The 27,377-nt window shown below is 41.7% G+C and overlaps 2 protein-coding genes across 3 annotated transcripts; both read right to left on the reverse strand.

Annotated features, from left to right (window-relative positions):
- Window positions 1–753: 753 nt before the first annotated feature.
- LOC311261360 (chondroitin sulfate N-acetylgalactosaminyltransferase 1-like) lies at window positions 754–7,792 on the reverse strand. Its single transcript, XM_084359919.1, has 11 exons — window positions 7,552–7,792; window positions 6,728–6,829; window positions 5,085–5,734; window positions 4,893–4,993; window positions 4,616–4,794; window positions 4,260–4,476; window positions 3,824–3,925; window positions 3,263–3,444; window positions 1,677–1,771; window positions 1,493–1,574; window positions 754–1,191 (listed from the first exon to the last, which is right to left on the reverse strand). Exons 3-11 carry the CDS (start codon window positions 5,445–5,447, stop codon window positions 908–910), a joined length of 1,605 nt encoding a protein of 534 aa, XP_084216045.1. The 5' UTR covers window positions 5,448–5,734; window positions 6,728–6,829; window positions 7,552–7,792; the 3' UTR covers window positions 754–907.
- A 1,768-nt stretch (window positions 7,793–9,560) lies between these two features.
- rnf122 (ring finger protein 122) lies at window positions 9,561–27,328 on the reverse strand. Of its 2 annotated transcripts, none has more exons than XM_084359936.1 (6): window positions 26,869–27,328; window positions 21,006–21,162; window positions 12,751–12,796; window positions 12,614–12,655; window positions 12,425–12,504; window positions 9,561–11,273 (listed from the first exon to the last, which is right to left on the reverse strand). In XM_084359936.1, exons 1-6 carry the CDS (start codon window positions 26,891–26,893, stop codon window positions 11,159–11,161), a joined length of 465 nt encoding a protein of 154 aa, XP_084216062.1. In that variant the 5' UTR covers window positions 26,894–27,328; the 3' UTR covers window positions 9,561–11,158. The 2 variants fall into 2 exon arrangements, with proteins under 2 accessions (XP_084216062.1, XP_084216061.1); XM_084359935.1 differs by having other exon boundaries at window positions 12,425–12,507.
- Window positions 27,329–27,377: the final 49 nt, after the last annotated feature.

The raw sequence follows: 27,377 nt of genomic DNA on the forward strand, positions 1-27,377 counted from the left end.
CTCTTGGCAGTTCTCAAACATACAGTAGATGAAACCTTTGGAAATGATGTTGGAGGGAAGCAGACACATTGTTTTGACGATATTTTACTGCTGAGGAACTGAGAGGCATGACTACATCTTTCCTTCACATTTTCAATTTTGTCATCTTTTACAAAAACAGAATTATTTGATCAATTGGAAGACACAAAATCTGAGCTAGTTTAATGTTTGGATAACTTGCAAGTGGTTTAATTATGTTTCTGAGCTGGAGTGGCACTGCTTCCCACAGGAGTTCGTTGGACCAGGGTGTAAATTCTGCAACGCTGTTTTGCTGTGAAGCTCCAGTAAATGTTTTGTGGCATGAGGATGTGTAGATAATGACTGAATTATCTTTTTTGGGAGAGCTGTTCCTTTAAGACAGTAACTAATTGACGAGAGGAGAAAAATAAATAAGTTGTAATGCATTACAGCATTCTGCTATGAGTCAAAAGGTATGTCTGTGAATCAGATTTATTAGGGAAGTGTCCTCAGTGTGAACCTGGCGATGCTCATCCACCTGGAATTCAAGTTACTGATAATGGAAATCAATAAATTACAACCTGTCATTACTAGTTGCCCAGTTGAGACATAAATATGTGCGTGGAGATTTTTGCTGCATGACAGGAAAAGTTTGTGAACGCCCGCCATGACTAAACCACATCAAACCACACAAACATTAAGGGTATTTTTGGACTTCTGTAACTTTTCTGTGGAAAGAAATGGATGAGTAGATCACACAGTTCATTCTTTTATTGAAATATCAGTCATTATTGGTTTTGATGTCAGTTTTGTGTCCACATGGAGAACATAAATTATCATTAACATAGTAACCTATCACATCACCAAAGTCCTTTATATCTCATCTCCAGCACCAGCTCAACTGTTCTCATTATGTTTCTCCTTTCCTCTGCATCTGGGAGTTCAAATGCAGCTCAATCTCTCTCTGGAAGAACAGCTCCCCCAGCTGTCCGTGCGAGGCTTCGCTCATGGCCTTGGTCTGCATGCACATCTTGTACTTGTCTGGAGGGAGCTCGTCTGCGCAGTTCTTCTCGTGCCACAGGTGGAAAAGGCCGCGAGACGGAGAGCGAATCACCATCAGCTTACTGTGGAGGTACTTCCTGTACAGGTGCACGTCCTCCAACCCCCAACCTTTGATGTTACGGTCAAAACCCCCTGGGAGGAAGTAGAGGAGTTTGGACATATGAAGTGAGAATCAGAAGATGCATATAACTTCACTTTAGTTGTGTATTTAAAAGGATTTTGTGTCCATAAGATCTGAGGACTTAAAGGCTTTAGACAATCAGTAAAGACAGAAATGCAATTTTCGTATAAAAATCCACAGAATCATGTACTTAATGCATTTATTGCTACATCCTTACGTTCATATTGTGAAACAGACCCTTGACAGTAATATTTAGTTGTATTACGTCTTTGATAACATGGAATTAGGAATGACACAAGCCTTTTCCATTACCTATGTTCATGAAATCAGACCTGTACTGGCATGTCATGCCAAACCCGAAGTCTCTCCAGAATCCGGTTTCCTTCCTCATCACCTGCAAAAAAAACAGCAGCCGGACATGAGTGTTATATATCCTGACGACATTAGCTCTGATTCATTCAAGTAAATTTAACTCTATTGTTTGTGTTTTACCTACCAGTTGTTGTTGAAGAGAGGGTAGAAGTGTGTGATTATGGTAGATGATAGCTGGGTTGTACTGGCTGAAGAGCACTGGATAGTACACTTTCTTACCTTGAGAGAAAAAATAGTTATATAAAAAAAAGATATAATCAAAACAGTCAGTCACATAAACTCAATAATGTGTCCCATTTCCTACAAGTGCAGCCTGTAATAATAACAACACAGGCGGTGTAAATCGCTAATGTTATCCTTTTAATACCGGCAGCAAGAGCAGACGTTTGACCGGAGTTAAAAGAACAAGAAGAGGGTAGTTTGTTGAAAGCAACATAAACACCAGACCTGAACTGAGAAATTAATGACTGCACTCAACAGAAACTCACATTACTGTGCTGGACATAAAAAACACAGGTGTGGAAACTTATTGATCACGATGAGGACAAAATCAGCAGACTCATAGATTATGATTGAAGCACAAGTGTTTTTCGCATCTTGTTCCTTTTTATGATCTGTGAACCTTTAACACTCTTCTCCACCTTGTTCCTGGGTGGCCACATGATACCTTGTGTGAATTATGGATGCGACTTCCGGTGATTCCCTTACTTATACGAGCGAGAATTATGTAAGTGGATTTTATTTATATAAATATATATCACAAATGAAAAATTTGCCTCAAGAGGTTTTAGAATTTGTGCAGCGTAGGACATCCTTTAATGGGGAAAAATGGAGGAAACCTCAGGAAGACTAACAGATTAGGGATCCCTCTCCCAGAGTTAGCAGTATGCACCCAATATCTTCCCTTTTCTCAGAGACTTTTTGGAAAAATGATGTCATAACCTTCAGATAACTTACAGTAGCATAATAAGCTTTTTTGAGAGGCGATCTCAAAGCAGACATAGAGCCAAGTCAAAAACTTCAGAGTCCTACATGAGCACATCATTTAGCTAATCCCATCCCTTGTCAGTCGAGGGGCAGAGGTACAATCACATTATCTCCTTGAAGCCATTCCCCAAATTTCTCTGAGAATGGAGGAGACATCTGTTGCATGTTGCTAACTCTCATAGATGCAGTTCAGTGGGATGAATGAATGAAGCGAGGATTAATGTGGAGTGGCTGTTGTCCATTTGGCCGTGGCTGTTGAGACGGGGCACAAGCGGCAGGTGTGATGTTGAATCTCTATCAGTTGATAATCAAACAGCTGCTGTGGTAAAAGTAGCCGTTGATTGAGGTCATCATAAGCAGCATGTGCAGTTTTGTTTGCCAAATTTAAATGGAAAGGAAACCACTCCATTTCAGTGGCTAAATGCCAGCACTGTACACGGACTACCAACATCAACCTGAGCAGCCAGAATAATTGAAAACATGTGTGTACAGGGCCTTTAATTAATTCAATGAAACAGATGGCACAGACAATATGACACAAATAGAACATATAAATGTAATATGATGTAAAAAAGCAGTATACATTTCTGTTATAACTCCAGTAGAAACAGGTTGTATTATGAATCAGGCTGGATCACCCTCTCTGTGGTATAAATGTTGCATGATGTTAAAAAAGCTCCTGTGTAAATGTTTCATAAAGCTTCAATTGAAGCGATCTCTCACCAGGCTCCGCGTTGAGACGACATGAGGTCAAGAAGTCAGCGGTGAAGTGGATGTCGACATCACAGAAGAAGAGCAGCACGTTCTGGCTCCGCCTCCACGCCCTGGCCCCCACGTCTAGGCCCCGCCCACGAGAAAACTCCTCATTCATCTGGATCAGAGTGAAGCTCCTGAACCGGGTCTCTCTGAGGGAAAGAAGACAGGAGGACTGTTTAATCAGACAGGTACTCTGAAGCTTCTGAGTGTTTTAATCTGAAATGTCAATGCCTCATGTTAGCGTCACTGTGAATTTAGGCATACGTATCATGCAAATGTGTAACATGGTGACATAGTGTGATGTCACGAAGTCACAAAGTTAAAGGCGGGACTACTGACAAGGTGTTTAAGGCACTTGAGGAGCAGTGTTTTCTGCGTTAACGTGGACTTTAGGCTGTCAGTGATTGCACCTGTACTGGGCTGTCCTTGATCAGAGGAAGATATTGTTGGTGGATTTTGTTTAAAAGTGGCATTTTACCTGTAATGTGACCTTGGCTGATGATTAAACTGTAAATATGCTACATTTACCTGGTGGTTTGGTCCAGTATGGCTTTCACCTGGTCTATCTGATCTCGACCAAAGTAGACCACAGTGAGATGAACCCGGCCGTCCTGCCGGATGCAAACTTCTCTGAACCAAAAAAAAACCACAGGAGTCATTATACAAATAAACACATGTTAGAACTACCTCTATACTGCTTTCTCCAGAGATAGCCACAAATTGCATTTTCTCAGATAAGAACAACAATTACATTCACACCTGTGAAACCAGCCTTTAAAATCTCATTTTCTCTGAAGTGGCGAGGAGTCTTATTGGCTTTCAACCAGCCGCTCTATTAAGATAAGGATTCACTCAGCACTTCCAAATGAATTTCTATAAGACTGAGATCAATAATGTCAGGATACAATCACATTTAGAGCCTGCGAGCTGCTGCCAGCGTGTTAATTTACTTTTCAAATGATACCTGAAGTTGTTGATGAACTGCCTGAATGCGTCCGCCCTCTTGGAAAGAGGTACGATGATGTTGATGAGGACGCTGCGCGTGTCCAGACTCTCGCTCTTCACCTTCAACACGGGGCCGAACGGCCTGAAGAGCACAAGCTGAGTGAAGTCCCGCGGGCCGTCGCCTTTAAACACCAACTCATAGATGGTTCCTCTGTCCCGCTCTGTACGAGTCAACCCTGAGGCAGAAGAAAAACGGGGGAAAGATTTTGCATTTGAAACACTGATGGAAAAGGATTATAAAGTCATCATCATCCAGCCAGCCAACGATGATAAACATCTGCAGAAGATGAATGAATGAACGGAGATCTTCCTCACCTTCTATGAAATCTGCGGGGGAGTAAGTTCTTTTCCGCTTGATGTTTTCTGCGTGTTGCTGAGGTCCGTTCAGGACGTGCAGAGCCGTTTCCACTGTGCCTATCAGCTCATCCCTGTGGTCTCTCCTCACAGGCCTCTCCTCTGGGTGCCTGGTCAGCCCCGTCTCCAGCTGGTACACCCTGAGTGAGTGACACGGCACAAAACCCTCTCGTGAGACATCAGAAATAGGTCACACAGTTACACCTGGAGGCCTCGATGGCTCCGCTGTCCCACTCACCTCCGCAGGGTGAACGTGTCAAAAGGAATCACTGCATATTCGCTGGGCAGCTTTGCACCTGAGTTCACCTCCGCCTGGTTCAGCTGGGAGCGGAAGAACTCCTGGAGGACATGATGTAACATTTACTTCTACATCTATAACGTCAAACTTCATTTATCTCATCAGCACACATGGATTCAGCATCTTTCCTACCTTCAGGTCAGTCTGTGTCGAGGTCTTGTGCAGACTCTCCAGACCCTGAGGCAGAATCCCTTTAGTTTTAGCTTTATCCAGGGACTCCTGGAGCTGCTGCGTCCTGTCCTGGAGAGCCTCCTTCAGCTGGGCTATCTGCTTCGTCAGGCTGTTGATGTAATGTTTGTGAGAGTCCTCCCTCTCCTGCAACAAGGCCATGTATCCCTCCTTGCTGGTGGTCCCTCCAGACCACAGCAGAGACTGCTGGCTGGTGTGAGAGGTCGGTTTACAGGCCAGGAGGTAGAACAGGGACAGGCAGCAGCAGAGGCCCAACACAATGAGGCCCACTCGAGCCAACAGGGCTAGAAGCCACCGTTTAAACATGGTGGATTGTCTTTCTTAAAAATCCTTAAAAACTTGAGGCCTTTAAATCATGTCTGTACTTTTGTCACGTGGAGACGCACCCACAAAAATGTGAGCAATCCATAGCTCCTAAACAATACATTCAAAAATATGGCTGTTATATTAGACGTCCTCCTGTTTTCTCATGTTTTCCTCATCTGTCACATCCTCAGGCAGCATCTTCAAGCACTGTCCAAACATTCGATCCTCCTAATGTGTTTGTGTTGCTGATTGAGAAGAGGAGAGCATCACCAGAGCGCTGAAACTCCCTACAATGAGAATAATATACATGTTTAACAGTCATATCAGCAAGTCAATTAAAGGGACAGTTGAGCCTTAAATCAAAACTAGACATCTCAACTCGATATCTCCAAAACTCGGCACCTCAGACCAAAACAGTCCGGACGGATAAATAGCACTACTGGTAAGCGAAAAAATATGTAATTTAGATTTTGCCGCATACTGTGCCTTTAAATTAAATGCAAATGCCTAATTGTAGGTTCCGGACACAATGTGAGTGGCAAGGGGTGTTTTTTCTCAGATTGTTTTATTTTCAGGCCCTTTTAGGCGCCTCAGTAGGACAAAATATTACGAAGCAGGTGCAAAGTTTACCGCACTCACCATGTTAATTTAGAGAGTTAGCACGCTAGCATTTGCCAATTCCCATGTAAGGTATTCTAGTATCAGGAGAAACTTCAGAAATGTTTTGCAAAGTATACTGGAGTACAAGCATGCTCTAGTTGTTGAGATATTTCAGTCTGGACTGACATTTCCATCACTAGAGCTATGCCATGTCAGAAGCTGAGACGTGAAGCCGAGGCACTTAGTAGAGCGCATACCTCCGCCAAGGCCAAATAGTCTCCTTTAGCTCAGTCAAGCCTAATCCAATATTAAATAAAAACATTTAAATCTATTTTTTTAATTGTACTCACTCATACTGTAGATACCAGCCACCTCAATACATGATCCGTGCATTATTCCCTGAGAAACTTACAAAATCAACTTATCTCGCAGTGTTAAAGAATGTGAGAAAATATTCTTGGATCCGTCTCTATCTGGATCCACACCAAAAGTTAATGGGATCTACTCTGGGCCGAGACCCATCCTCCATCCTTGTTTTGTAGAAATCTGTTTAGTAGTTTTTGTGTAATCCTGCTGACAAACCAACCAACAAACGGGCACAGGCGTAAACATAACCTCCTAAATATCTTACAACATCCAACAAATCAAATGACAAACTGGAGAAAAGCAAACCGACCAACCTCATCAGTCTTGTCCTGGTGTGTGTGTGAGCAGCTTACTTCATTACCAGCCCGTCTTCTCGCTGCTGTTGGACTGCTGGTCAGGTTTTATAGGTTTGCCTGCTTTAAAATGCACAGAAACGAGAAATAACCTGACCTTACATTCACTCTGAGTGCCACGACGCTGAAGGTGGGAAGTGACAGAAACAAGCATTTCTCTGTGTGTCTCTCCACCCTGTATGTGTGTGTGTGTGTGTGTGTGTGTACGTGTGTGTGTTGCCATCATCAGTTTATTCACAGCACAGATGGCTCTTTATTGCTCAGGTAGAGGCTGATCTCATGAAAGACTTGCTTATGTTTCCAGGTCCACTCGAGCAGTGTGTGTGTGTGTGTGTGTGTGTGTGTGTGTGTGTGTTGGTCATTACACATGCATGTGTTCATACCATGCAGACCCTTTTAAAGCACTGGACAGGTACGTTTTTATAAAATTTCACCCCGTTTTCGACCCTTTCACGCTATTAAAAATCCGTCCATAGCATCACCAGCTTTTCAGCTTAAATAATACAGTTATGGCTGTAATCTTTCATCTCTCGAGGCGCGCATTAAAGCCTTTCATCTGTTGTTAAATGACTGCAATGCTTTTATCTCGCTGTCATCTCATTCGAACACCTTACCGGCAAGTTAATCACAGTGGGTCATCTCATTTATGAGCTATCATGATAAAAACTGATTGCAAAAAACTGAGATCACAGGCTGAGACATGCAAACATCACCCTCCAACACATACTTAACACTCTACAAAGCTGAAATGACACTTTGAAAAAAAAAAAAAATGCTATAATCACCAGTTGCTGTGAATCTCAAAGGAAAGTTGTGACCCGACGTCCATCATCCTAAACTGATCGTCTCTTCCTGCTTAAAAAAAACAGAAGTTTAGGTATCCATACTGTGATTTAATAACTCTTCATCTTGAGGGTTGATTGGCCTTTCAGGAAGAAAGCGAACGTTATCCTGATGAGGTGCCTCCTCTCTTCCCCATCCTCTCTCCTCTCAGTCTCCACCTTTTCCCAGCACCTCCCTCTCTCCTCCTCTTCTCTCCTCTCTCCTCTCTCCTTTTCCATCTCTCGCTCTTCTATCCGGCCCAGTGTTCACTTCCATCCCTCAGAGATCTCACACCATCTGCCTTCATCCTGAATTCCCTTTCAGGTCGTCCGAGGCTCCACCCTGCCCTTAAGTCTAATTAGAAGGCAACCGGGGTAAGGACTGCCCTTCAGACTTTCAATGCTCTGCCACCTGCAATCTGTTGCGGGGAAATAGCTAGGTACCGCTTGGATCCCACCAATAGGACGGGGTCTTGCACATTTAATGAGGCAGCGTACAGATGGTCCTTGTTTTCATTCGGGTGTCAAATCCTGAGCACTGACTCCTCTAAAGGTTGGAGTTGTGTCTTCGATAGGACAGATTTTCTTTTAAATGAAAACACGAGTGCATTAAGTATAATATGGTACAGAGTGGAGCTTATTTTCTGTCTATTGTATTGCTACTATTATTACCAGAGTCGGTTACCATTGTTTTTTTCCAGCAGAGGACTATTGCTTAAGGCAGCTGAGATGGAGATGATTATTCACACTCTCTGTATCCTGTCTAGACCGCTGTGACGCAACGTTCACCTGTAAGACATCTCTGGATTGTTGCGTTGTCTTTTATTGTGCAGCTGTCTTAGTGGTGTGTCTTACGTAGGTGTCGAGCAAATAATTGATACAAACACACACATTACTAGTGCTTGGACACACTACTTAGAAATAACAGGACACTTTTAAAAACTTTTTAGCACAAAAGGTTTTGGGGAAGAAAGTTTAATCAGAAGACAAAGATCTTCATTTACTGATTATTTTTTTTTGTTTTTTTTGTTTTTATGCCTAAATAAACTAAATGAACTCCCCTTTTTAATGACTGAATGAACTGAATAAACATACCTTATTTTCCTCTGAGAACAGCTTGTTTATTCTGTTATGGAAAAAAAAAATATTTCTGAGTTTGCATCACCCTAAATTGAAAACTAACCCTAAATTCTCTTAATTGCCTTCAGCAGTGTGCAGTCTTGGTTTAAATTGATAAATCTCAGACAGACGAGTCAAAATCTGTGCTCAAACTGTCATAAAACAAAAATCCAAAAGGCTCTATACTACTACCATTTTTCTGACGCTAAAGACAACAGTGCTGCATATTCTGTAGAGCAGTGCCCCCTTAAGTTAAAACAATAAATCAAAAGAATAATCAAAAATTGCATATTAGACTAATAAATAATTGTTGGCAGCCCCTTAGCCCCTTTAAAAAGCAGGGAGCATTTTAATTTCGATGGCTGAGTAAAGACTCTCCAACAATACCTGAAGAGGGTAAATATTTCAGGAAATGTACGTTATGAAATAATCATAGGTGTAATTTTCAATGGCGACGCCAGGGACATTTTTTAAAAGACTAGCGTTGTCCCCGTCACCTTTTAAAAACATTTAGTTAAAAATGAGTTCAAAAGTGAAGAAAAGTGAGATTAAATGAATTTTGATGCCCCATTGTGCAATTTCTTTGACATCATAACTACTCTGAGCTCATATGATCGTCTCTTGGGAATGATTGACTTGTTCTCTGAGGCATGCCACTGCAAAATGCTGAACATACTGAAAAACTAGAAATGATATTTGAATCTGAAGTGAAGTGAACTTCGTATTATTTCCCTCTGCTTTTAGGCCAAAGAGTGAACCAGCAATCTACTGTAGACAGATAAACATTTTCATACCTTTATATGACCTGGTGATGGCGCCAGATACACGACTACCGGGAAATAAACAAGAGAAGCTGAGCAAAACAGACAACTGTATTTATTATTGTTTCAAGTTATTTACATCTGTTGGATTACAAAAATGTGGAATGTGGCCAGAATCCCAGTGAACGTTTCTCACGTGTCGACTTTTCCTTTTTTTTTTTCTTTTCTTTGCACACAACCGACTCGTGTGACTCCAGCAGCCTCACCTGTGTGTGTTTGGCTTTTAATTACAGTGCAGGTGCCGTCTGTATCTGCTTCAGTGTGCTTTTGTGAGTTTTGTGCTCAATTTAGGCAGTGTTTCGCTTTCTGAATCGCTGTAAATCACAAAAAAAAAAATAACCCTACAGTACAACCGAGGAATGTAAAAACTGAATCACCAGCAATAATGCCACAAAAATGCAAGTGTTTGAAAGTGAGATTAAATTGCTTCCCCAGATGGATTCACAGAACAACACAGAAGGTCTGCTTCCTTTATCTTCAGAAGAAGCAGCGTCTCTGATACTTCACAGACTTTTATAAAAGATTCACCACACCTGAAAACAAGAGGACCTGCTGTGCCGCATCCAAACCTTAGTCGAACATTTTAGAAGAACAAAGGCATGGAAACTTTTTCTTTTTTTGTGAAATTCAAAGTGCAATATCTAAAAAAAAAAATAAAAAAAAAATCAACATATTTCAACAAGGAACCAAACTGTTACAGCGAGAGACAGGAGGTGTCAGTTCCTTCCATCTATATTAACACTTACAAAAAAACATGTCTGAACAAGAAAACAACTGGAGCATGAACATACATTATATCACTGTAGAGGCGGGCACCCATATGGATTTTACACATCAGTATCAGTTCAACAAATCAGCAAAGACACTAATCTGCTACACGTGGACTACAGTTTGAGCTGCTTCTTCTATGAATAATTTAGATCCTCATGCTGAGGCGTGAATCTGCTTTAATCACCCTGTTGATGTCTTTGCCACAGTATTTTTTAAATTTTCTTTAATTTTTTGCTTCTGGACAGCTTTTGTTAGACCCTTGTTCTACCTCTCCTTTTTTTAAAAACTAAATTACTGGATTGTTAGAAGTGTAATCTCCTCTGTGTCTCAAAACCTCTCCTCCAGTGGCATCCAGAGTTAAAATAACCTCTTCCAATATCGATAATATCTCGTATCAGTGACCACCGTGACAAATAGCACTCATTCATGCTCAGCGAGGCGGTCAGTGCCTCCTTCTGTCATCCTTGAACACTCACTTGTTCACATTGCTGTGAAAAATGCAACCGTGTCTCCTCCACTTCAGCTGTGCCATTAACCTCACTCGAGGAGATGTGACGGAGCGGGTGAATAGGGGGATGTTGAAAGAAGAGTGGTGGAGTGAGTGATGTGTGGGTGGATGGAGATAATCTCTCAGACACTACAAGGTGTCGTGCTGCCATCTCCGAGATGGTTGCTAGGCAACAGCATCCTTCATAGTCTTTCTCCGGGTGGTAACTAGGTTACCCCAACTTACTATCATCATGTTTGCTGTGTTTTTACGGCAAAAACAGTGTCCCTCGTCCTGTTGGTCGCTAACTTAAGCCAGCTGGTTTTGGGCCGGGGGCGCCGGCGTCCCTCCCAGGCTGGCAGGGGTTGAGCGGTTACACCAGTTCATCCAACAGAGTCCCTATGCTGTGGTGCTGCTCGGGGGGGCCGGCTATGGGTTTGTTGCACATGGGGCAGACGCAGCGCACCTCCAGCCACTTTACCAGACACCTGTGAGGAAGAACACAGACAGGAGACCTCAAAAGAGGAGCCAAACTTCTTATCAAACAAACCTAAAGCCAGTACTTGTGACCCATGTACAGTGGTAGTATTGTGTATTGAGGTCTTTAAACGCACCGTGCATAATTTCTGGCGCTGCGGGCCTCTCAATCCAAACAATACAAAAGATGTAGTTTATCACATCATGAAGCAGCGTGGGATCATGGGAGTCGTTGTCTTCATGAGTGTGTTGGACGGAATAATGTTCAAGGACGAGGTAATGTGTTAAAGTCTTCACATGTCATTTGATGTTTCCTCAGACGTTATAGCGACAGGCGACCAAATGAAACACACATTGAATAAAACTATTGATTTTTCTGGATTTTAAGTATTTGGGTTCATGCGCGCACACAACTCATTAAAACACAAACAAAGGTCTAGTAATTTTTAGACATTTTAGTACAGAGATGTTACATATTTAAGTGAAGATTTTTTTTTTTTTCCTTTTTCTAATCTGATCTGACTTGTTTTCTCTCCTGTGTTCATATCTTGACAACTAGTGGAAACCATTTTTTGCCAGGACAAAAGGTGCCTTAATTTTTTTGTCCATTTGTGAAAACATGTGAAAAGGATATTTGAAGAGAAATTGTTTTTTCATGTGTGAAACCAAGTGATTTTTTTTTTTTCACTGGACTTTGTTTCACACATGATTTTTTTTTTTTTTTTCACAGATGGAAAAAAAATGAAGGAACTGGCAAAACTTTTGTCCCACCAATTCTCAACTCATAAACACAGGAGAGAAAATAATTTAGATCAGACTTTTTCTACATTTTTATTATTATATTACATACTAAAACATACAGTAACATGTAGAAACAAAGAGTAATAAATAAAGTCATAATAGAATAAAATGTGCATGCCTTTGCCCTGACCACTCCTCCCTGACCCTGAACAGAAGAAGCATGGTGAATGTCTGTCAGCGCTGCTGAACAAGACGTCCTGCGGTGCCGCGCTGCAGTCAGGAACCAATATTCCTGTGTAAATCCTGATCACTGAACTTCGGATCTCACATGAGCATTTTCATTTTTTAACAAGCCCGGGCAGGCGGGTGCAGAGTGGTAACAAGAGCAGAGAAAGACCCCACTGTGCTCTCCTGTACTCACTTCCTGTGGAAGGCATGTTGGCATGGCAACACTCCCAGCTCGTCTTTCACTTTGAAGTCCTCGAGACACACGGCGCACGTCTGCTGTGTGAGGGACAGACAGGACGCAGTGAGACAGACAGCCATTAGATGAAGTGATCATGCATTATATAAGTGTGTTTGTTCCTGCGAGTGGAAATCACATCCTTACCCCGTGAAGACTCAACTTTTTTGGATCTCCTTTTAAAACCACCTGCAGGAGTGACAAAAAACAAAATGTGTTTAAGAGAGATTTTATTTTTATTATTTAGGCCTTAAAGAGTGTGAAATATTAAAGTCAGTTTTTACCTCTCTGTATCCAAACCGCTCACTCTGGGCTTGGTGTCGTAGTTTGCTGTGGATGAATAGAAACACATTCATGAGTAACTTTCTTTACGATCTGTGTGTGGACAGTTTAAAAACAGATGATCCAAATCGCTACAGCAGAACCAGAGATGTCGCCTTTTTTTAATTCCACACATTTTCTTCCTACTTATTATACAGAAAAGTTATTATTATTAGATTATTATTAACGATGCATTAGCATGTAGGTAAAAAAGCATTTTATTGCTGTTGCAAATGCAAAACAATCATATTGCTATTGTTGTGACGGATATTGTGATTTGAGTCAAGATTTCAGTGGGAGGGTAGTTTTTGCATTTTATTTTCAAAACACTTAAATCTGAAGATTTATAGGCTGGGACATCTCTGCAGTACAACAATGATTGATTTATAATGGTATGTTCTTGGCCATATTTCAATAATATTTTGATTTATTAAATTTCAGAGAAATGTAACAGACTTAACTACAATATTTCCCTCTGAACTGTAGTGGAATAAGAATAAAGTCTGACATTAAATGAATACTTGTAATGTAAGTACAGCACATGAGTACATGCACTTAGTTGCCTTCCACTGTTTTGCACATTAGGGTATAAAGATGCCTGCATTTATTCTAAGCTGAGTTCAACAGCAGGTCGTTGTGTTCACACTGAGATTCAAGTTTATGTGGTAAAAAGATGAGACTGTGATAACAGAAGCCGTGTAACTGCAGGGTAAACTCTGATAATTAACTGTCTTTTCAAACAGCTACGGTGGCCACACATACACACACACATGTTCTCTGCAAACACACACACACACACACATTGTTCACAAGTAATCATGTAACTACACACACGCACATACACTTGTACACAAACACGGCTAATGAGTACGTTACGTCTTTGAATCCCTGCAACGCCCCCAAAACCAACAATGGAGAGCAGATCTTTATCACTTGGCGAGCTGTGTCTGTTCAGCCGGTTATTTTTGGCCTACTGTTTTTACACGACTAAACATAGACGCAAACGTCTATCACTGTCTGTGATTTGAGCCTGAAACTAAATGCAGTGAGCGCAGCTGAGATGAAAGATGAAATGTTTATTTGTGATCTGATGCTTCGAAAAATAAAAAATAAATAACTGAGAAATATCTCCGTGAGTCACTGCTTAAAGTAAGGAAACGACAGTTATTCCTTGTTTTTGTCATTCGGTTTATTGTTTACGCTGATTGCCACTAACAATCCTCCGTGCAGAACAATGTGAGGATACACGTTTTACATGTGTTGAGGTTTCCCATGCCTGGAGAATGATGTGAAGTGGGTGAGAGGGGGCCATGATGGGGATTTTCAGTGTTTCAGCTCAGCTATTGTGCCCAGTGTGCAGGAATAGAAAATCCTCACACAGCTACTGTGGACCAGTTCTTATTGTATGAAGTAACAATGAACTCAGCAGGTGTAGACGATATAATGAGAGGTGCACAAAAACTTCCACAAACTCAGTGAAATCAACGGTTTCCTTCTCATAAAGAACTGTTGACACTTTATTCAATGTGTTGAATGTGTGTGTAATATATGTTTCTACATCTTAGATATCAAAAGAGATCAAAGACGTCATCCAAACTCAGGCACTGACATTTTGTGTTTGAGTGCCGGCAGAGTAAAGACCATACTTAATACTAGCATGCTGATATTTAGGCAATACATTGATTGGTTTAAAGCAATTGGCAACTAAATACATGCTGCTGATGAAATAATTGGTGTGAATATAATGCAGTTTAGCTCCTAGCTATTACTCCTTCAGCAGCTTCTCCTTACAAATATAAGCCAGCTATGCAGTTCAGCTCCCAGCCATTATATCAAGCAATGCAGTTCAGCTCCCGGCCATTATATCAAGCAATGCAGTCCAGCTCCCAGCCATTATATCAAGCAATGCAGTTCAGGTCCCAGCCATTATATCAAGCAATGCAGTCCAGCTCCCAGCCATTATATCAAGCAATGCAGTGTAGTTGCCAGCTTATAATATATTTAACTTAGCTACTACGATCTCCAACTATTCATACTCCTACATCTGCTTCTTTATGCTATTTAAAGACAGCAATTCAGTTTAGCATCAGCTTTTAAACATACCTTAAAATATTCCACATCTGTCATACATTATTATTTTTATTCAACTTTTGAACTCAGCAATGCAGTTCAGCGTCAGCTTTCCAACATCCAGCATTCACACTGCAATTTCTTCAGAAACTGCCTTCTCTAGTTGTTTGAATCGTTTTATAAGCAAAACCTATCAATAAATTACTAAGTTCCAGCTTCTTAAATGTGAGGATTTGCTGCTTTTCCTTGTTTTATATGTGTGTAGGATTTGGCATGTTAAAATACTGAACTTAAATATATGTCACCTTGGCCTGAATTAAGAGAAATACCAGCAGTTGCAATTGTTTTTTGCAGTCATCGATCCCTGTATACATTAAGAAAACTTTCCAATATATGTCTCAAAATGCATATTGCAAATGTTTTTTTATGTTTATTTTAAGTTCAAACCGCACTTAACCACCTTGCTCCAAATAGTTTCATTTTTCAACTTAGTGGTTGTCCTTTTTTTTCTCTTTTCGTTATGTTTTGTGAATTCACTGTGTCGAAAAAAGTATTTGGGAAAACAGTAAACACTTTTCTTTACAACAAAGCTCAATTTCACTCTCTCTGTGGCTTTTAGAGTACCGCTTGTAGGATGATGTTTTTGATTTGTTACTCTGTAAACAAAAGTGAATTTAAATGTGACAAGACATATGGAGAGACAGATGTTCTCATAACATCAAATGCAAATGTGCAAACAACTAGATACTTGAATCAACCTTTATTTCTGCAAGAAAACAAGTGACTGATGATTTGGATTAAATAAGATAAAACTGTTATTATTCCAGTGGTACACTACAAACTTGGTGTTGTGACAATGATCTTTACAGTCACATGTATTGCTTTCTTTTTGAGTACCATGGCTTTATGCAGCACTGGCGACTGTGGGGCACATGCTCTACCAACTGAGCTACTGGCGTGTCCCATAGGTGTTGGTTTTGGATAACTTTTGTCTCAAGTTGAGCTCATTCAGGGTAAAGGAGACAACTTTTATAATGTCCTAATGTCTTTTTTTTCACAGGTTTACTCTGTTGCTGTGTTCACATGTGTTCACAAGTTAACTGTCGCCTTATTGTCAGTCTGCTTTCCAGTCTTCTGCAGGTAAGATAGGATCTCTATGACCATTTCTATAACCTTTACCGTCCTGTATGGGATTTGTGAAAAACCTCTAATTATTAAAAGCCTGTCCAATCAAACTAGTCGTGTTTCCTGTCGACTGGTGAACTGAACTGTGTTCAGTCTTTTTTTCTCCTCTGGGTCGGTCACTTGTAGGAACTTAAATGAATCAGTGACTTTAGTTGGGGAGAACGTTCCTGGTGGCTTAATATTTATGCTCTCAGTCACTGTACTGTCAGACTAAACACACCTCTGCACATTGTGGTTCTCATAATATCTCTCTGAGTACTGCCGCCGCTGTGCTATTCCTTAACGGAGAAATAGACCCGCTGCTCTCCGAGCAGATTGGAGCATAATTAAAGATATGATATTTTTGGTGAGAGCTTTGGCACCCTTGCAGTTTTGCACTCTTGTGCACTGCCGTCACTGCTGTGTACACCCCCAGTTTGTTCCACAGTTTGAATATGAAGGGCTAAATGGATTGCGTGCGCTCAGAAAATCCTCCCCACATCTCAAGGCTTTTTAGAAAAACTTCATATAATTGCTTTGTATGACTAAAAGGAGAAAATCTCACATCGATGAATTGAGACAGAGGGAAATGTTTTAAGTCATTAGATTAAGTTGAAATCGAACATCACAAACTCCCTGACACACAGGATTTACACAGAGCCTGTCTGAGAGGGATAATAGGAAACCTGCCCCTGACGGCGAATAGCATTCATCGCTCAGTATTCATCTGATGAATCATCCCGTCTATAAATGAATTCACAATCACACTCCTACCCAAGACTACCTTCAGCATGTTAATGGGGCCAAAAGGAAGTGACTCATTGGTTATGATTCAGAGGCTTTAAGAGAAACAGGAAGGATCCGAGCTTTTCTGGAGAGTTGATGATCAATTTATTGGCGAGCCCAGGCCAAACAAAACATTCATAATGACAGAAAAGTGTCTGACCTCACTACAACATGATAAATCTGAACTAAATACTGATATGTGTTCTGGTTGTGTGATTGGTGCTTATTTTGTTGGATGCCAGACCGGACTGGCTGAGAGAATCTGAGAGTGTCAGGCCAGTTTTAAAAATGCTAAATGAAATGTGTAACACAAACAGAAAACAACACAGGGCAGCTACAGTCACTCAGAAATGTAGACGGTCAGCCCGCCCTGCTGCTTTTAACCTGATGTCTGTATCACATACACACACACACACGTCAACACAATGCTCAGTCAGTGCATGGAGTGTGTGTGGAAGAGCAATGTGGGGAGAAAATGGACAGCACAGGAGAAAGAGAAAATTACAAATACCTTCTCCAGCAACGGTAGAAAAAATTATCCTAGCAGGGTCGCCTTCGGTACATCATATCACAGCTACCTCTCCCGTGTGGATTCTGTGTTTTAATAAACGCAGTCATGCCATGTCGGAAAGCAGGGAAGCGGATGCACTGAAATAATCTGGAAAATATGACCTCTGGAGCCCGACTGATGCTTGATTTTGGGGGGTGGATGCTGATACTGATATTATTCCGATGTCAATATTGGCTGGTATAGACACTATTTTTGTGTGGTTATTAAACAATTGTGACATAGATGTGTAAGGGAATTAATTAATCAACTAATAATTATATAGAACCCAAGCATCTTTTTCTGCATTATAATCTTAAAAAAAGAGTAGCAGAGAAACAACATATATCCTGATACGGATCTATCTGTGAGAGGCCAAAGTCAGCTGATAACTTAAGCCAACAGATTTATCGGTCGGCCTCTAATGACCTATATCCACTTTTTTGTCAGGTGGAAGTAGTTACTCAGAGCTCCCATAGCTTCATGGTCATCAACACAATTCCAGTCAGAGCTGTGAGGAAATGCCAGATGGAAAACAAACTCCCTAAAAGTTCACAATAACAATATATGTAAATATGTATTTCCTTAATTGCTCTTGAAATTTGAAACTTAGCAAGATTTCTGGCCTGAAATATGATCCCAGTCCAGCCGTTTGTGACCGACCGACTTAATTTTTAACAGAGTTCAGATAGGAATTCCCCGTTTCTCAAAATAACTGCGTCTCCAAACTAAACTAAAAGAGAAAAAAGAAATTAATACTGGGCAGGATTCATCCTGTCACTTTCACAAAATGATTTTTATCATTTAAAAACGAATCTAATGACAGCGCCCACTTAATAGCTCTTGATCGTAACACACGTTGGATTAAAAAATGAGGTTCAAAGTTCATTCCTGCGCCTTCCTGAACAGCTGTTAAAAAATAATTGTACCACAAAGTAAGAACAGCACGATCTTCATCACCAGGTGGAGTTTTTTAAGTCAACATGAATGAGACATCCTTAAAACTGCTCAGAAAAAAAAAACGGAAATTTGACATCAGATAAATCTGTTCATGAAGATTATGTGATATGATCAAAAGCTCCAGAACAGCTACCGAATGGACCTGCAGGTCAGACTGTACTCACCAAATCCCTTATTTATCTGTCAAAAACTAGTCAATTTAATTCAAAAACTGTTTGGGGGGCAGCAAAAACAAGCTATGAAAGAACACTGACCTATTGACCTGTAAGTTGTAAAGCAAGTGTGGTAGCAAACAGATGATATTGTTGTTTTGGGGTGTTAACTCTCTGATAGCTCACAACCAACTCCTGAGGGAAATAGCTGGCTCTTTAGCTGCTAAACAATCCACACGTTCACCAGCTAGTCGGTAACTGTGTCTGCTGGCTGTTTTTGCGATCATCAGTGTGTTTTTTGGAGGCCTGCAGTGCTTGAAAAAGAGCGAAAGCGGTGAAGGTGAAGTGAAATAGTAAAGCTGAGAGTCGGACGGCTAAACAATGAGATGGATCTCACTATAAAGTCTGTGAAGTCGAGCTGCAGGTTCAGACCACTCACAAGTTCACCTGGTTTTCACATTTGATACATTGTTCTTATTGATTATAGCTAATTTAAAATACTTTAATCACTCTATAAAATATCCAACAAATATGGTGGCGTTGTGGTTATAGGCTGTTTTGAGGTCAAGAATGAACTTTAAACATGTTTTAAAGGCATCAAGATATTGATTAGGTTGTTAGGATTGTGTCTACTTCACTCGGTGCTGTTGATAGAATTCATTTATATAATATGAAAGAAAGAAAATGAGCCACACAAGAGGCAATTGCACAAAGTCCATCAGAAAGCACTGTACCTACTGTTTACCAGCTACCACTGTTAGTGACCTGTTCCAGTCGGCTCTGTATGTCTAACTTCCTCCCCCTTTTTTTTTTTTTTTTATGTTTGACATTTCGATAATGCGGGCGATTTAGACAGCGCTAAAATTAGCACACCACATTGCAAGACATCAGGCATTTTGCCAAATACAGATGTTCAGGCTCGAGATAAAAAACAAACCCTGCAGCAGGTGTTGACGTTTCCTCATGAGGTGCTGTACACCTCAGACGTTCATGTGTGCCGTTTTTGTGTACTCCCACTGCGTGCTATTCAGGCCGTGTTTATTCTGAGCAGAGGCTCTCTGCAGCTTTCCTCTCTGCTGTCCTCACACATTGTGACGGGCCGCTTCCTGTTGCCTCATATCCCGTCCTTCAGACACAAACGTCCCCTCAGCTCATCAGGGAGTTCACAATCAACAGCGGGAGAGGTCACCCTGTTCCTCTTTCTTTTTTTTTTTGGCCCTCCCTCACTGTGTTTCACGCCTTCACACACACACACAAACACACACAGAGACACACACAGTCTATCTACTGTGACTATTTCAGGAAGGCAGTGTTGGTCAGTCCACCACATTGGTCCAAACGGAAATATCTCAACAACTATTATACCCCTTTTCCACTGGTCAGAAATCCCACTTAAACCCGCTAAGATCGAGCTTTTGTGAGCAATGGGAATGTGTAAACTCGATCGATTGACTCTGCAGTAGGCCCGGGGTTTTATTACCTCAGCTCGGCTTTGATCTAAATGTAAGACCCCGTTGAACACATTAAACAACACCGCGCGAAGTGATGACATGTTATCAACATCCGGTGGTGGCGCGTGAATAAAGAAGGAATTTGCGATGCAGTCTATTAAGGGTGTTTTATTACTGGACACAGAATGGGGTCAATATGTTGATTTTTAGCGGTTTAGCGGTTAACCCGCGTTTAAAAATTCTGTGTAGACCCGCTCTGTTTGATGGAAAAGCGGTATTAGATGAATCGCCGTGAAATTTCATTACAGACATTCAAAGTCCCAAGAGGGTGAATCCCAGCCACTTTGGTGATCTTTTGCCATCATCAAGTCAAAATTTCCCTTCATCCAATACTTCGGTTTATGACTAAGTGAATGCAAATCTACTCACATTTCCATCACCTTCAGTTGTGGTTTGTGCTTCATGCTAATAAACAAACGTTAGCATGCTGGCATATTACATTGCATGGTGGACATGCTAAATAGTAGCCTATACCTTCTAATCAGCATGCTGGCTTTGTAAGTACAGCATCACAGAGCTGTTAAGCTTGATTTAAGCCTCTGGTGTTCAATCTACACCCTACCTACAGCCGAGGCTTTGTGTAGATACATGCCCTAAACCGTAGCCTGCACCTAAGCATTATGTGCAGCTCTATCTCAGTCTGGTCAGAATTAAATTCTGGAGCCGTTCAGTTGTGGTGGAAACATGATCTGACTCAATGTGACCCAACTACATGGCATACTTGTTCATGCAGGGATGAGGATGAGCATCAGTTGCTAGCAGCTGGCCGGAGATTGAATCAAGGTCTAACCTGAGCCAGCAATGAAGTATGTTGCCTTCTTAATATCTGGACAGATAGGACCTTCTTCAGGACCTTCTTTCTGTGTTCACACCCTCCCTTCTGCCCCATAACTATCTTACCAATGAATGTTCTCACATAGCTTTTGGTGATACATTTTTATTTGCTTAAAATTCTTCCATTACCTGCTTTGTCACCCCGACACATTTCCTGTTTTTAATCACACATCCCTGCTTCTCTTGCCCCTCACCTGATGAAGTAACAGCAGAAGATGAGGCTCAGGATGAAGACGAAGATGCCTGTCCCAAAGATCACCATGTAGATGTTGAGGGGCAGGTCCTGGAAGGTGATGGGCGGCATGGTGCACGACTTGTTGGAGTAAACCAGTCCCAGACCACAGAAGCACCCTAAACAAAGACAGAGAGGGAAGATTTACAGAAAGAGATTAGCCAACAATATGTTTCAAAACACAAAGACCTGCAGCTCCGTCTGCCGCTAATGGAAGCAACAAATTAAAGCTTCACACACACGTACGCACGGACACAAAGAAAGAGGTAGAGGAAGACGAACACTGCACTTTCCTGTCATGGTTAAAGAGTCCTTTTCAACAATGTCCTTAATAATCATGTGAAACACTATTAATGCGGTATCCAAGCAACACAGTTGTATCTGTCAACACGGCAGATCTACACCTCTTTGTTCTCTGATAACAGTCATAGATCACTCTCCCCCCTCTTTTTAAGACACTGACGACTAGATCATGATATCTGTATTCTTCTGTGGAGGGAGGTGATTCATCCATACGCTCTACAAATGACATGTACATTACAGATAAAAACTTAGCAGCGTGCTCCAATGCAAACACTTGGTTTTCCCATTAAAAGTGCCCGTCTGTGTTTCATCCTCCTTGCTCTGACGCTACACTCCTGCGCGTGTTTGTTTTACCATGAAATAGATTATCACTGTAGCACTGCTGTCTGCGGTCAAGGTCAGAGGTGGAGGGATGGGGGAGGGTAAGGATTGAGGGGGAAGCATGTGGCGTGACATTGGACAGGTTGCAGTACATTTGGGGTTTACAGTATTCGAAGGTCAGTTTACAGTATCTGATGGGGTGTGTTTATTGTGCTACTCATCAGGTTTAAATAAATTGAGAAGAACCACAAATCTCAAGGGAGAAACTAACCGAGAGAGAAACAGCTGTAGATTATACAGACTGAAACAAAGAGCTACAGCGAGCACACTTGTGTTTTGTCCGTCTGTATGAGTAATGAGAAGTCAGTATCTGCATGTGAGAGGGGACATTGTGAGATCAGGGTCACACCAACCCAGTGAGTGATAGTGAACCGGAGGTAACGCAAGACTCATCGCAGTCTGCTGATTACGAACCTCTTCACATTAGGAGACAGGAACAGGAGGCCGTGTACCACAGAGGGCCGCGGCAGCGTGCAGGTTTCCATTTTGATCAAACACTACAGCAGCTGATGTCACTGATTAGCACGACTTCACCCAGAGACAAGGTGGTAATCAGCGAAATCAGCTTGTGCATTGTTGAATCATAATAGAGAGCCCCTGACTCTTGGCCTTCAACGCCACACGACAACAACTTATCTTTTAATAGACACAAAATGTACTACATGAAATTATTCAAGAGCTTTGCCAGGAACAAATTCTTCAGCCACTCCTTATTGTGTAGCACTTCCTGTGTCTCATGCAGCTCATGTGGACTGCCTGTAGGTGTGTCTGTGTCTGTCTACGGTTACTGGTCCTAAGATCAACTGGTAACCTGTCCAAGGAGCAGTTCGCCTCTTGCCTAGTGCATGCTGGGATCGACTCCCGCCCTGTAACTAACTAGATTGATGGACAAATGGATGGATGGATGGATGGATGGATGGATGGATGGATGGAAAGACAGATGGACAGATAGACAGGTGGATAGATAGATGGATGGACGGATGGGTGGATGGACTGCTGACGGATGGATGGATGGAAAGACAGATGGACAGACAGACAGGTGGATAGATGGACGGACGGATGGATGGATGGACAAATGGAATGATGGATGGAGAAATGGATGTATGGATGGACGGACAGAGGGGCAGGCAGACAGATGTATGTATGGATCAGTGAGCAGACAGATGAACAGATGGATGGATGGATGGATGGATGGATGGATGAAGACCTTTAGCAGTTTCATATCCCTGTGATTGGGATTGTTTTCTTGGGGCACAGTTTTTTTAATCGATTCTGGTATTTCTAGTCACTCCTGCAGCCGAAGTGACACGTTGACATTTCTATTTGACATTTCTCCCGCCTCACAGTGGAAATTGCAGTACGAGAGGATCAATACTTCCCACCTCTTAGTTCCACTCTCTCTGAATGAGCAGTGATGCTTCATTTATCGAGGCTCGTCGATGGCTACACATTCGAGATCCACCACTAAATGACTTCTCTCAGCGAGAGTCCTTGACACCTCGGCCTGATCCTGATCGTCAACATGAGTATGGATATTAAACACACACTGATCCAGGGACACGTGCAGGGCCGTAGCCAATATTTTATATAAACTGGGGTCAGGAGTCAAAATGATTACTGCCTTTTTGTGACTAAACACCAACCGAAATCTGTAAGAATTTCAGAGTATTTAAAGATTTAACGCTTCAAATTCAATTTCTCTATGTTGCAACTTTGCACTCCTTTAGGTTCAATTCTCTATTCTCATTCTCACAATGCGAGGCTTACGGTCTGGTTAGGTTTAGGCACAAAAACTACTAGCTTAGGGTTAGGGAAAAAAATCACGTCTTGTCTTAAAATAACAGTTTTAGTTGCCAAAAACATGCCTGGAAATGTCCCACGGTCAGGACATTTCACTGTAGAAAAATAAACTTGTCACTACTCTTTGGTGGACAAACTATAGAAGTGACGCACTTTGGCATTTCTGTACGTCAGTTTCTTGTCATCTATCGGCTGACATATGCGCAGAAACGAAACATTGGCCAGGGCCTATTAGAAAAATCATTATTAAACTACCCACTTGTATGTAAAGTGGTTAAAACTAGCTTCAGATTTAATGACTATACCAGTAAAATGTTTTTTACACATTGTTGCAAAAGTCATAAAAATCTAATAATGTCATATAATAACATATCAGTCACAGGGGTGTTTTTTATTCAGGATGAATACTTTACAGTTTGATGATAATCCTTTTGTACTTCTACTTTTGAATGAGGGACTTTTTCCCTTCCCCATACAGGATACCTCGGACGCTGGTGAGGTTTTGTCAGAAAATCCCTACTCTTGTCTAATGTTTGTCATTGGAATCCACCTTGAAAACCCAACATGTGCAGCATATTTACTATTGTCTCCACTGGCAGCTGGACACACGTGAAGATGTGAACACGCAAACCAACAGACCTAATTTTCTCCATCATCCTCACATTTGCTAAACGATCTGCTTCGCACAGATCGTCAGCAGACAAAGAGACACACACAGCGAGGAGGTTTTGGGGGGGGGGGAGTCATATCTCTGTTCCTGTATTCATGTCACTGCACAGCTGATGGCACAAATCACCTGTGAAGCTGCTGCAGACACACAAATCTGGGTCATTTATATTCAAGTCTTTGTGTGTTTGTCATGTCATGACTGTCTGTATGGATGGGCGCCCACGTGTACCTTTGTATGCTCGGAGAGCAGACAGCTATATGTGCTCTTTCACTTTGGGTGGAGCCCCACATAACCACTGACCTATATATTGGCACACTCAGGAGGCGCCCATTGCCATGGCGCCCAGGGTAGCAGATGCAGGAAAAAAAAGGATGGAGGCTAGCCTTAGCGAAAGTTCTCATTTCGACGACAGAGGAGACTGTGAGTCAGTCGTATCGAGCTGCCAGACAGATTCTCGTGTTTTTGTTCAAAAAGGCAGGAAAGTCCCTCCGTGATTTGATAGAGCTGTAAAATACCTCGACTATGGCAGCTTCCCTGACAGCTCCTACGAGATGCCTGGTGGGGTTTTGTCCTATATACGCCGTGTTCACACAAAGCTGCTTCTGCTGCTGCCGCTGCTTGCACTAAAGACAGAACTTGCCATCAAATATTCAACAGTTCACATGGGGGGAAACACTCAAGCCTGCCTGCATGACTGCTGCTGGTTTTCAAGCAGAAAGTAGGTTGGGCCCAAAAGTCCCCCATCACATGCACGAAGGCTCTACATGTGTCACGCATAAACACAGGGACAAATAGGCATGATCACAGATATCCCGACACACAGGAGCAGACGCTGAGCTGCGGCTGCCTGATACCGCTTCATTTTCCAGCAGAATGTCACTCTTTGATACCGTGTGTGTGTGTGTGTGTGTGTGTGTTGTACTGTTTCCCCTATGAATAGCAGGGGAGTTGAGCAGCACAAAGGGAGTAATTGTTCTTGTCTGAACACCACCAACAGTCGGCCGAGGAGGCTACTGTGGCTGCCGCTGCACTTAAACAGGCGAAAGTCAGGGGAAAGAAGACCGCTAATCCATCATCTTCACCAGGTCTCGCCCCGTGACGATGAAGCACACTGACTTAACATGAAGGGATTCATTTTGTCTCCAAACAGCAGTTTCAAAACACGACGGAGACGTTTTTAAGATAATTGGCCGAGGCCGAGGAGAGCGTAAATAAGCGAGAGGCTTCAGATAGAGTCAGTCAGTGTAAACAGGATTACTCAGAGAGGCAACATGTTATACAGAGAGAGCACAACGACGGGCCTTGTGTGGCGCCCGGTTAGAGTTAGTTTAGATGGAAATAAAGGATTCTATTGATTAAGCAGTCCCTTATTCTACCAGTCAATACACACATTGATTAAATGTTTGGATAATCACTGTTTGAACATGTTCACATCAGACCTTTAAGGGAAATTAGTTTGGATACACAAACATCATTATGTGCACGGCTGCTTCTAAAGCATTACTTCATTATTGATGAATCCTCTGGTCAGAAAAAAAGCCTGACGAAGACGAAGGTGATGTACTGAAATAGCTTGTTTTATTCAGTTAATCATCACATAGGATAAAGAAAGGATCCAAAACATTGTAATTTAAATTTAGTATTTAAATAGCTTATTGATAAATGATCTGTTGTTGATGTTGTAGCTCTAATAATGTAATTATAAGCAGATATGTCAACATTTTTTGGTGTATTACTGTAAACGATTTGCCAATAATTTTAACTTCCCCTATGGAGAAGAAAAAAACAATAAGTTGATCGTGGTGAATCAACATAACCGAGAATATCCTCACACGAATGACTTGGAAAAGCTGTCTCGCTCGCTGACGTACAGTCCCATACTGGTTTTTGTTTTAGTTTTTATTGTAAAGTTTTGAGAATATTTTGATGATGTTCAGGATAATATCGTGAATCACATTTAATTTCAATTCATCCCATGCTTAATTATAACAACTGTCTTAAACTATATTGTCATCTAACATTGGATCATCCTGTGTGCTGTTATTATGGCTGCCCACAGGCGGAGCTTTAGTTGTTAACACATACATTAATTAACATATATATAGCTTACAGTACTTTATACACCTACATTATAGTGTGTTATACAGGAGTTCCCAAATATTTAAGGTCAAAACCCCCCAAAAATGATGCACATTAGACCCCTGACCCACAATTTGAGAGGTTTCCCTCTGACTGTTTGTTCTGTTTTTATGCTTTAAGCTGAGAAAAGTCTTTATAATCAACCAATGATCAAACTAAGATCAATATGAAGTATAACCAATCAAAAAAAGCCAACCATATGCCTTCCAAGGACCCCAGTTTGAACACCACAGTGTCACAAAGCATTGATGAAACGCTTATATGCTGCTTATAAACGCTTGTAAAAACACTTTCAAGTCACTGTGAAGCACAATGTGAGTCTTTAAGGAAGTCTTTTGTTTTTTTTTAGTAGGTGAAGGTGCGACGGATTGTCTTCTCTCACAGAGGAAATGTCTAAATATAGAAAAACACTAGAGACTACAGTCTTGTCCTACAACACTGCTGCCGTAGAGCTACTAGAGATACCAGGCTGTACATTACACACATTGTGTGACAGACAGAGAGGCCTAACAGATATAAAATGACTGCTCACCGTTACACCACTGAAACGGGTGCATCAATGCACCAGAGGGAGTCCTTGCCGGCGGGATCCGATTCGTGTTTACCAACAAGCCGCAGCCGCCCGAGCAGATGGATGGCCGCAATAAAGTGCAGGAGCAGAGCCAGGGACTGTCTGCCAGCAGTGTGGTGAAATAAAAGGTGAAGCACACAATAGCACCTGTGGTAGAATAATAATAATTTAAAAAAAAAACAGACGAATACAAAGAAGCGTTTGTCGGAAGTTGAAGCGGGGTTATGTCACATTATTTGCGCGCTGGTTGGAGAAAAAAATAATAATCGAGAAATGTGGATGTGGATTTCCTCCCCTCGTCTCCTCGCTGTGGCTGTGTTTCGGCTCTGTTATTATTAATAGACGGGCATAACAGTGACCCAGCAGCAGCATCTGTTAGAGAGAAGAGGAGGGCGAACTGGAGCACTGGCTCGATGTTCCTGCTCCCGCCCCCTCCACCGCCACGCAGGCGTGACTGACGTGCGGCGGGG

Source organism: Pagrus pagrus (assembly GCF_965226575.1).
Source record: "Pagrus pagrus genome assembly, chromosome: 8".
Lineage (NCBI taxonomy): Eukaryota > Metazoa > Chordata > Actinopteri > Spariformes > Sparidae > Pagrus > Pagrus pagrus.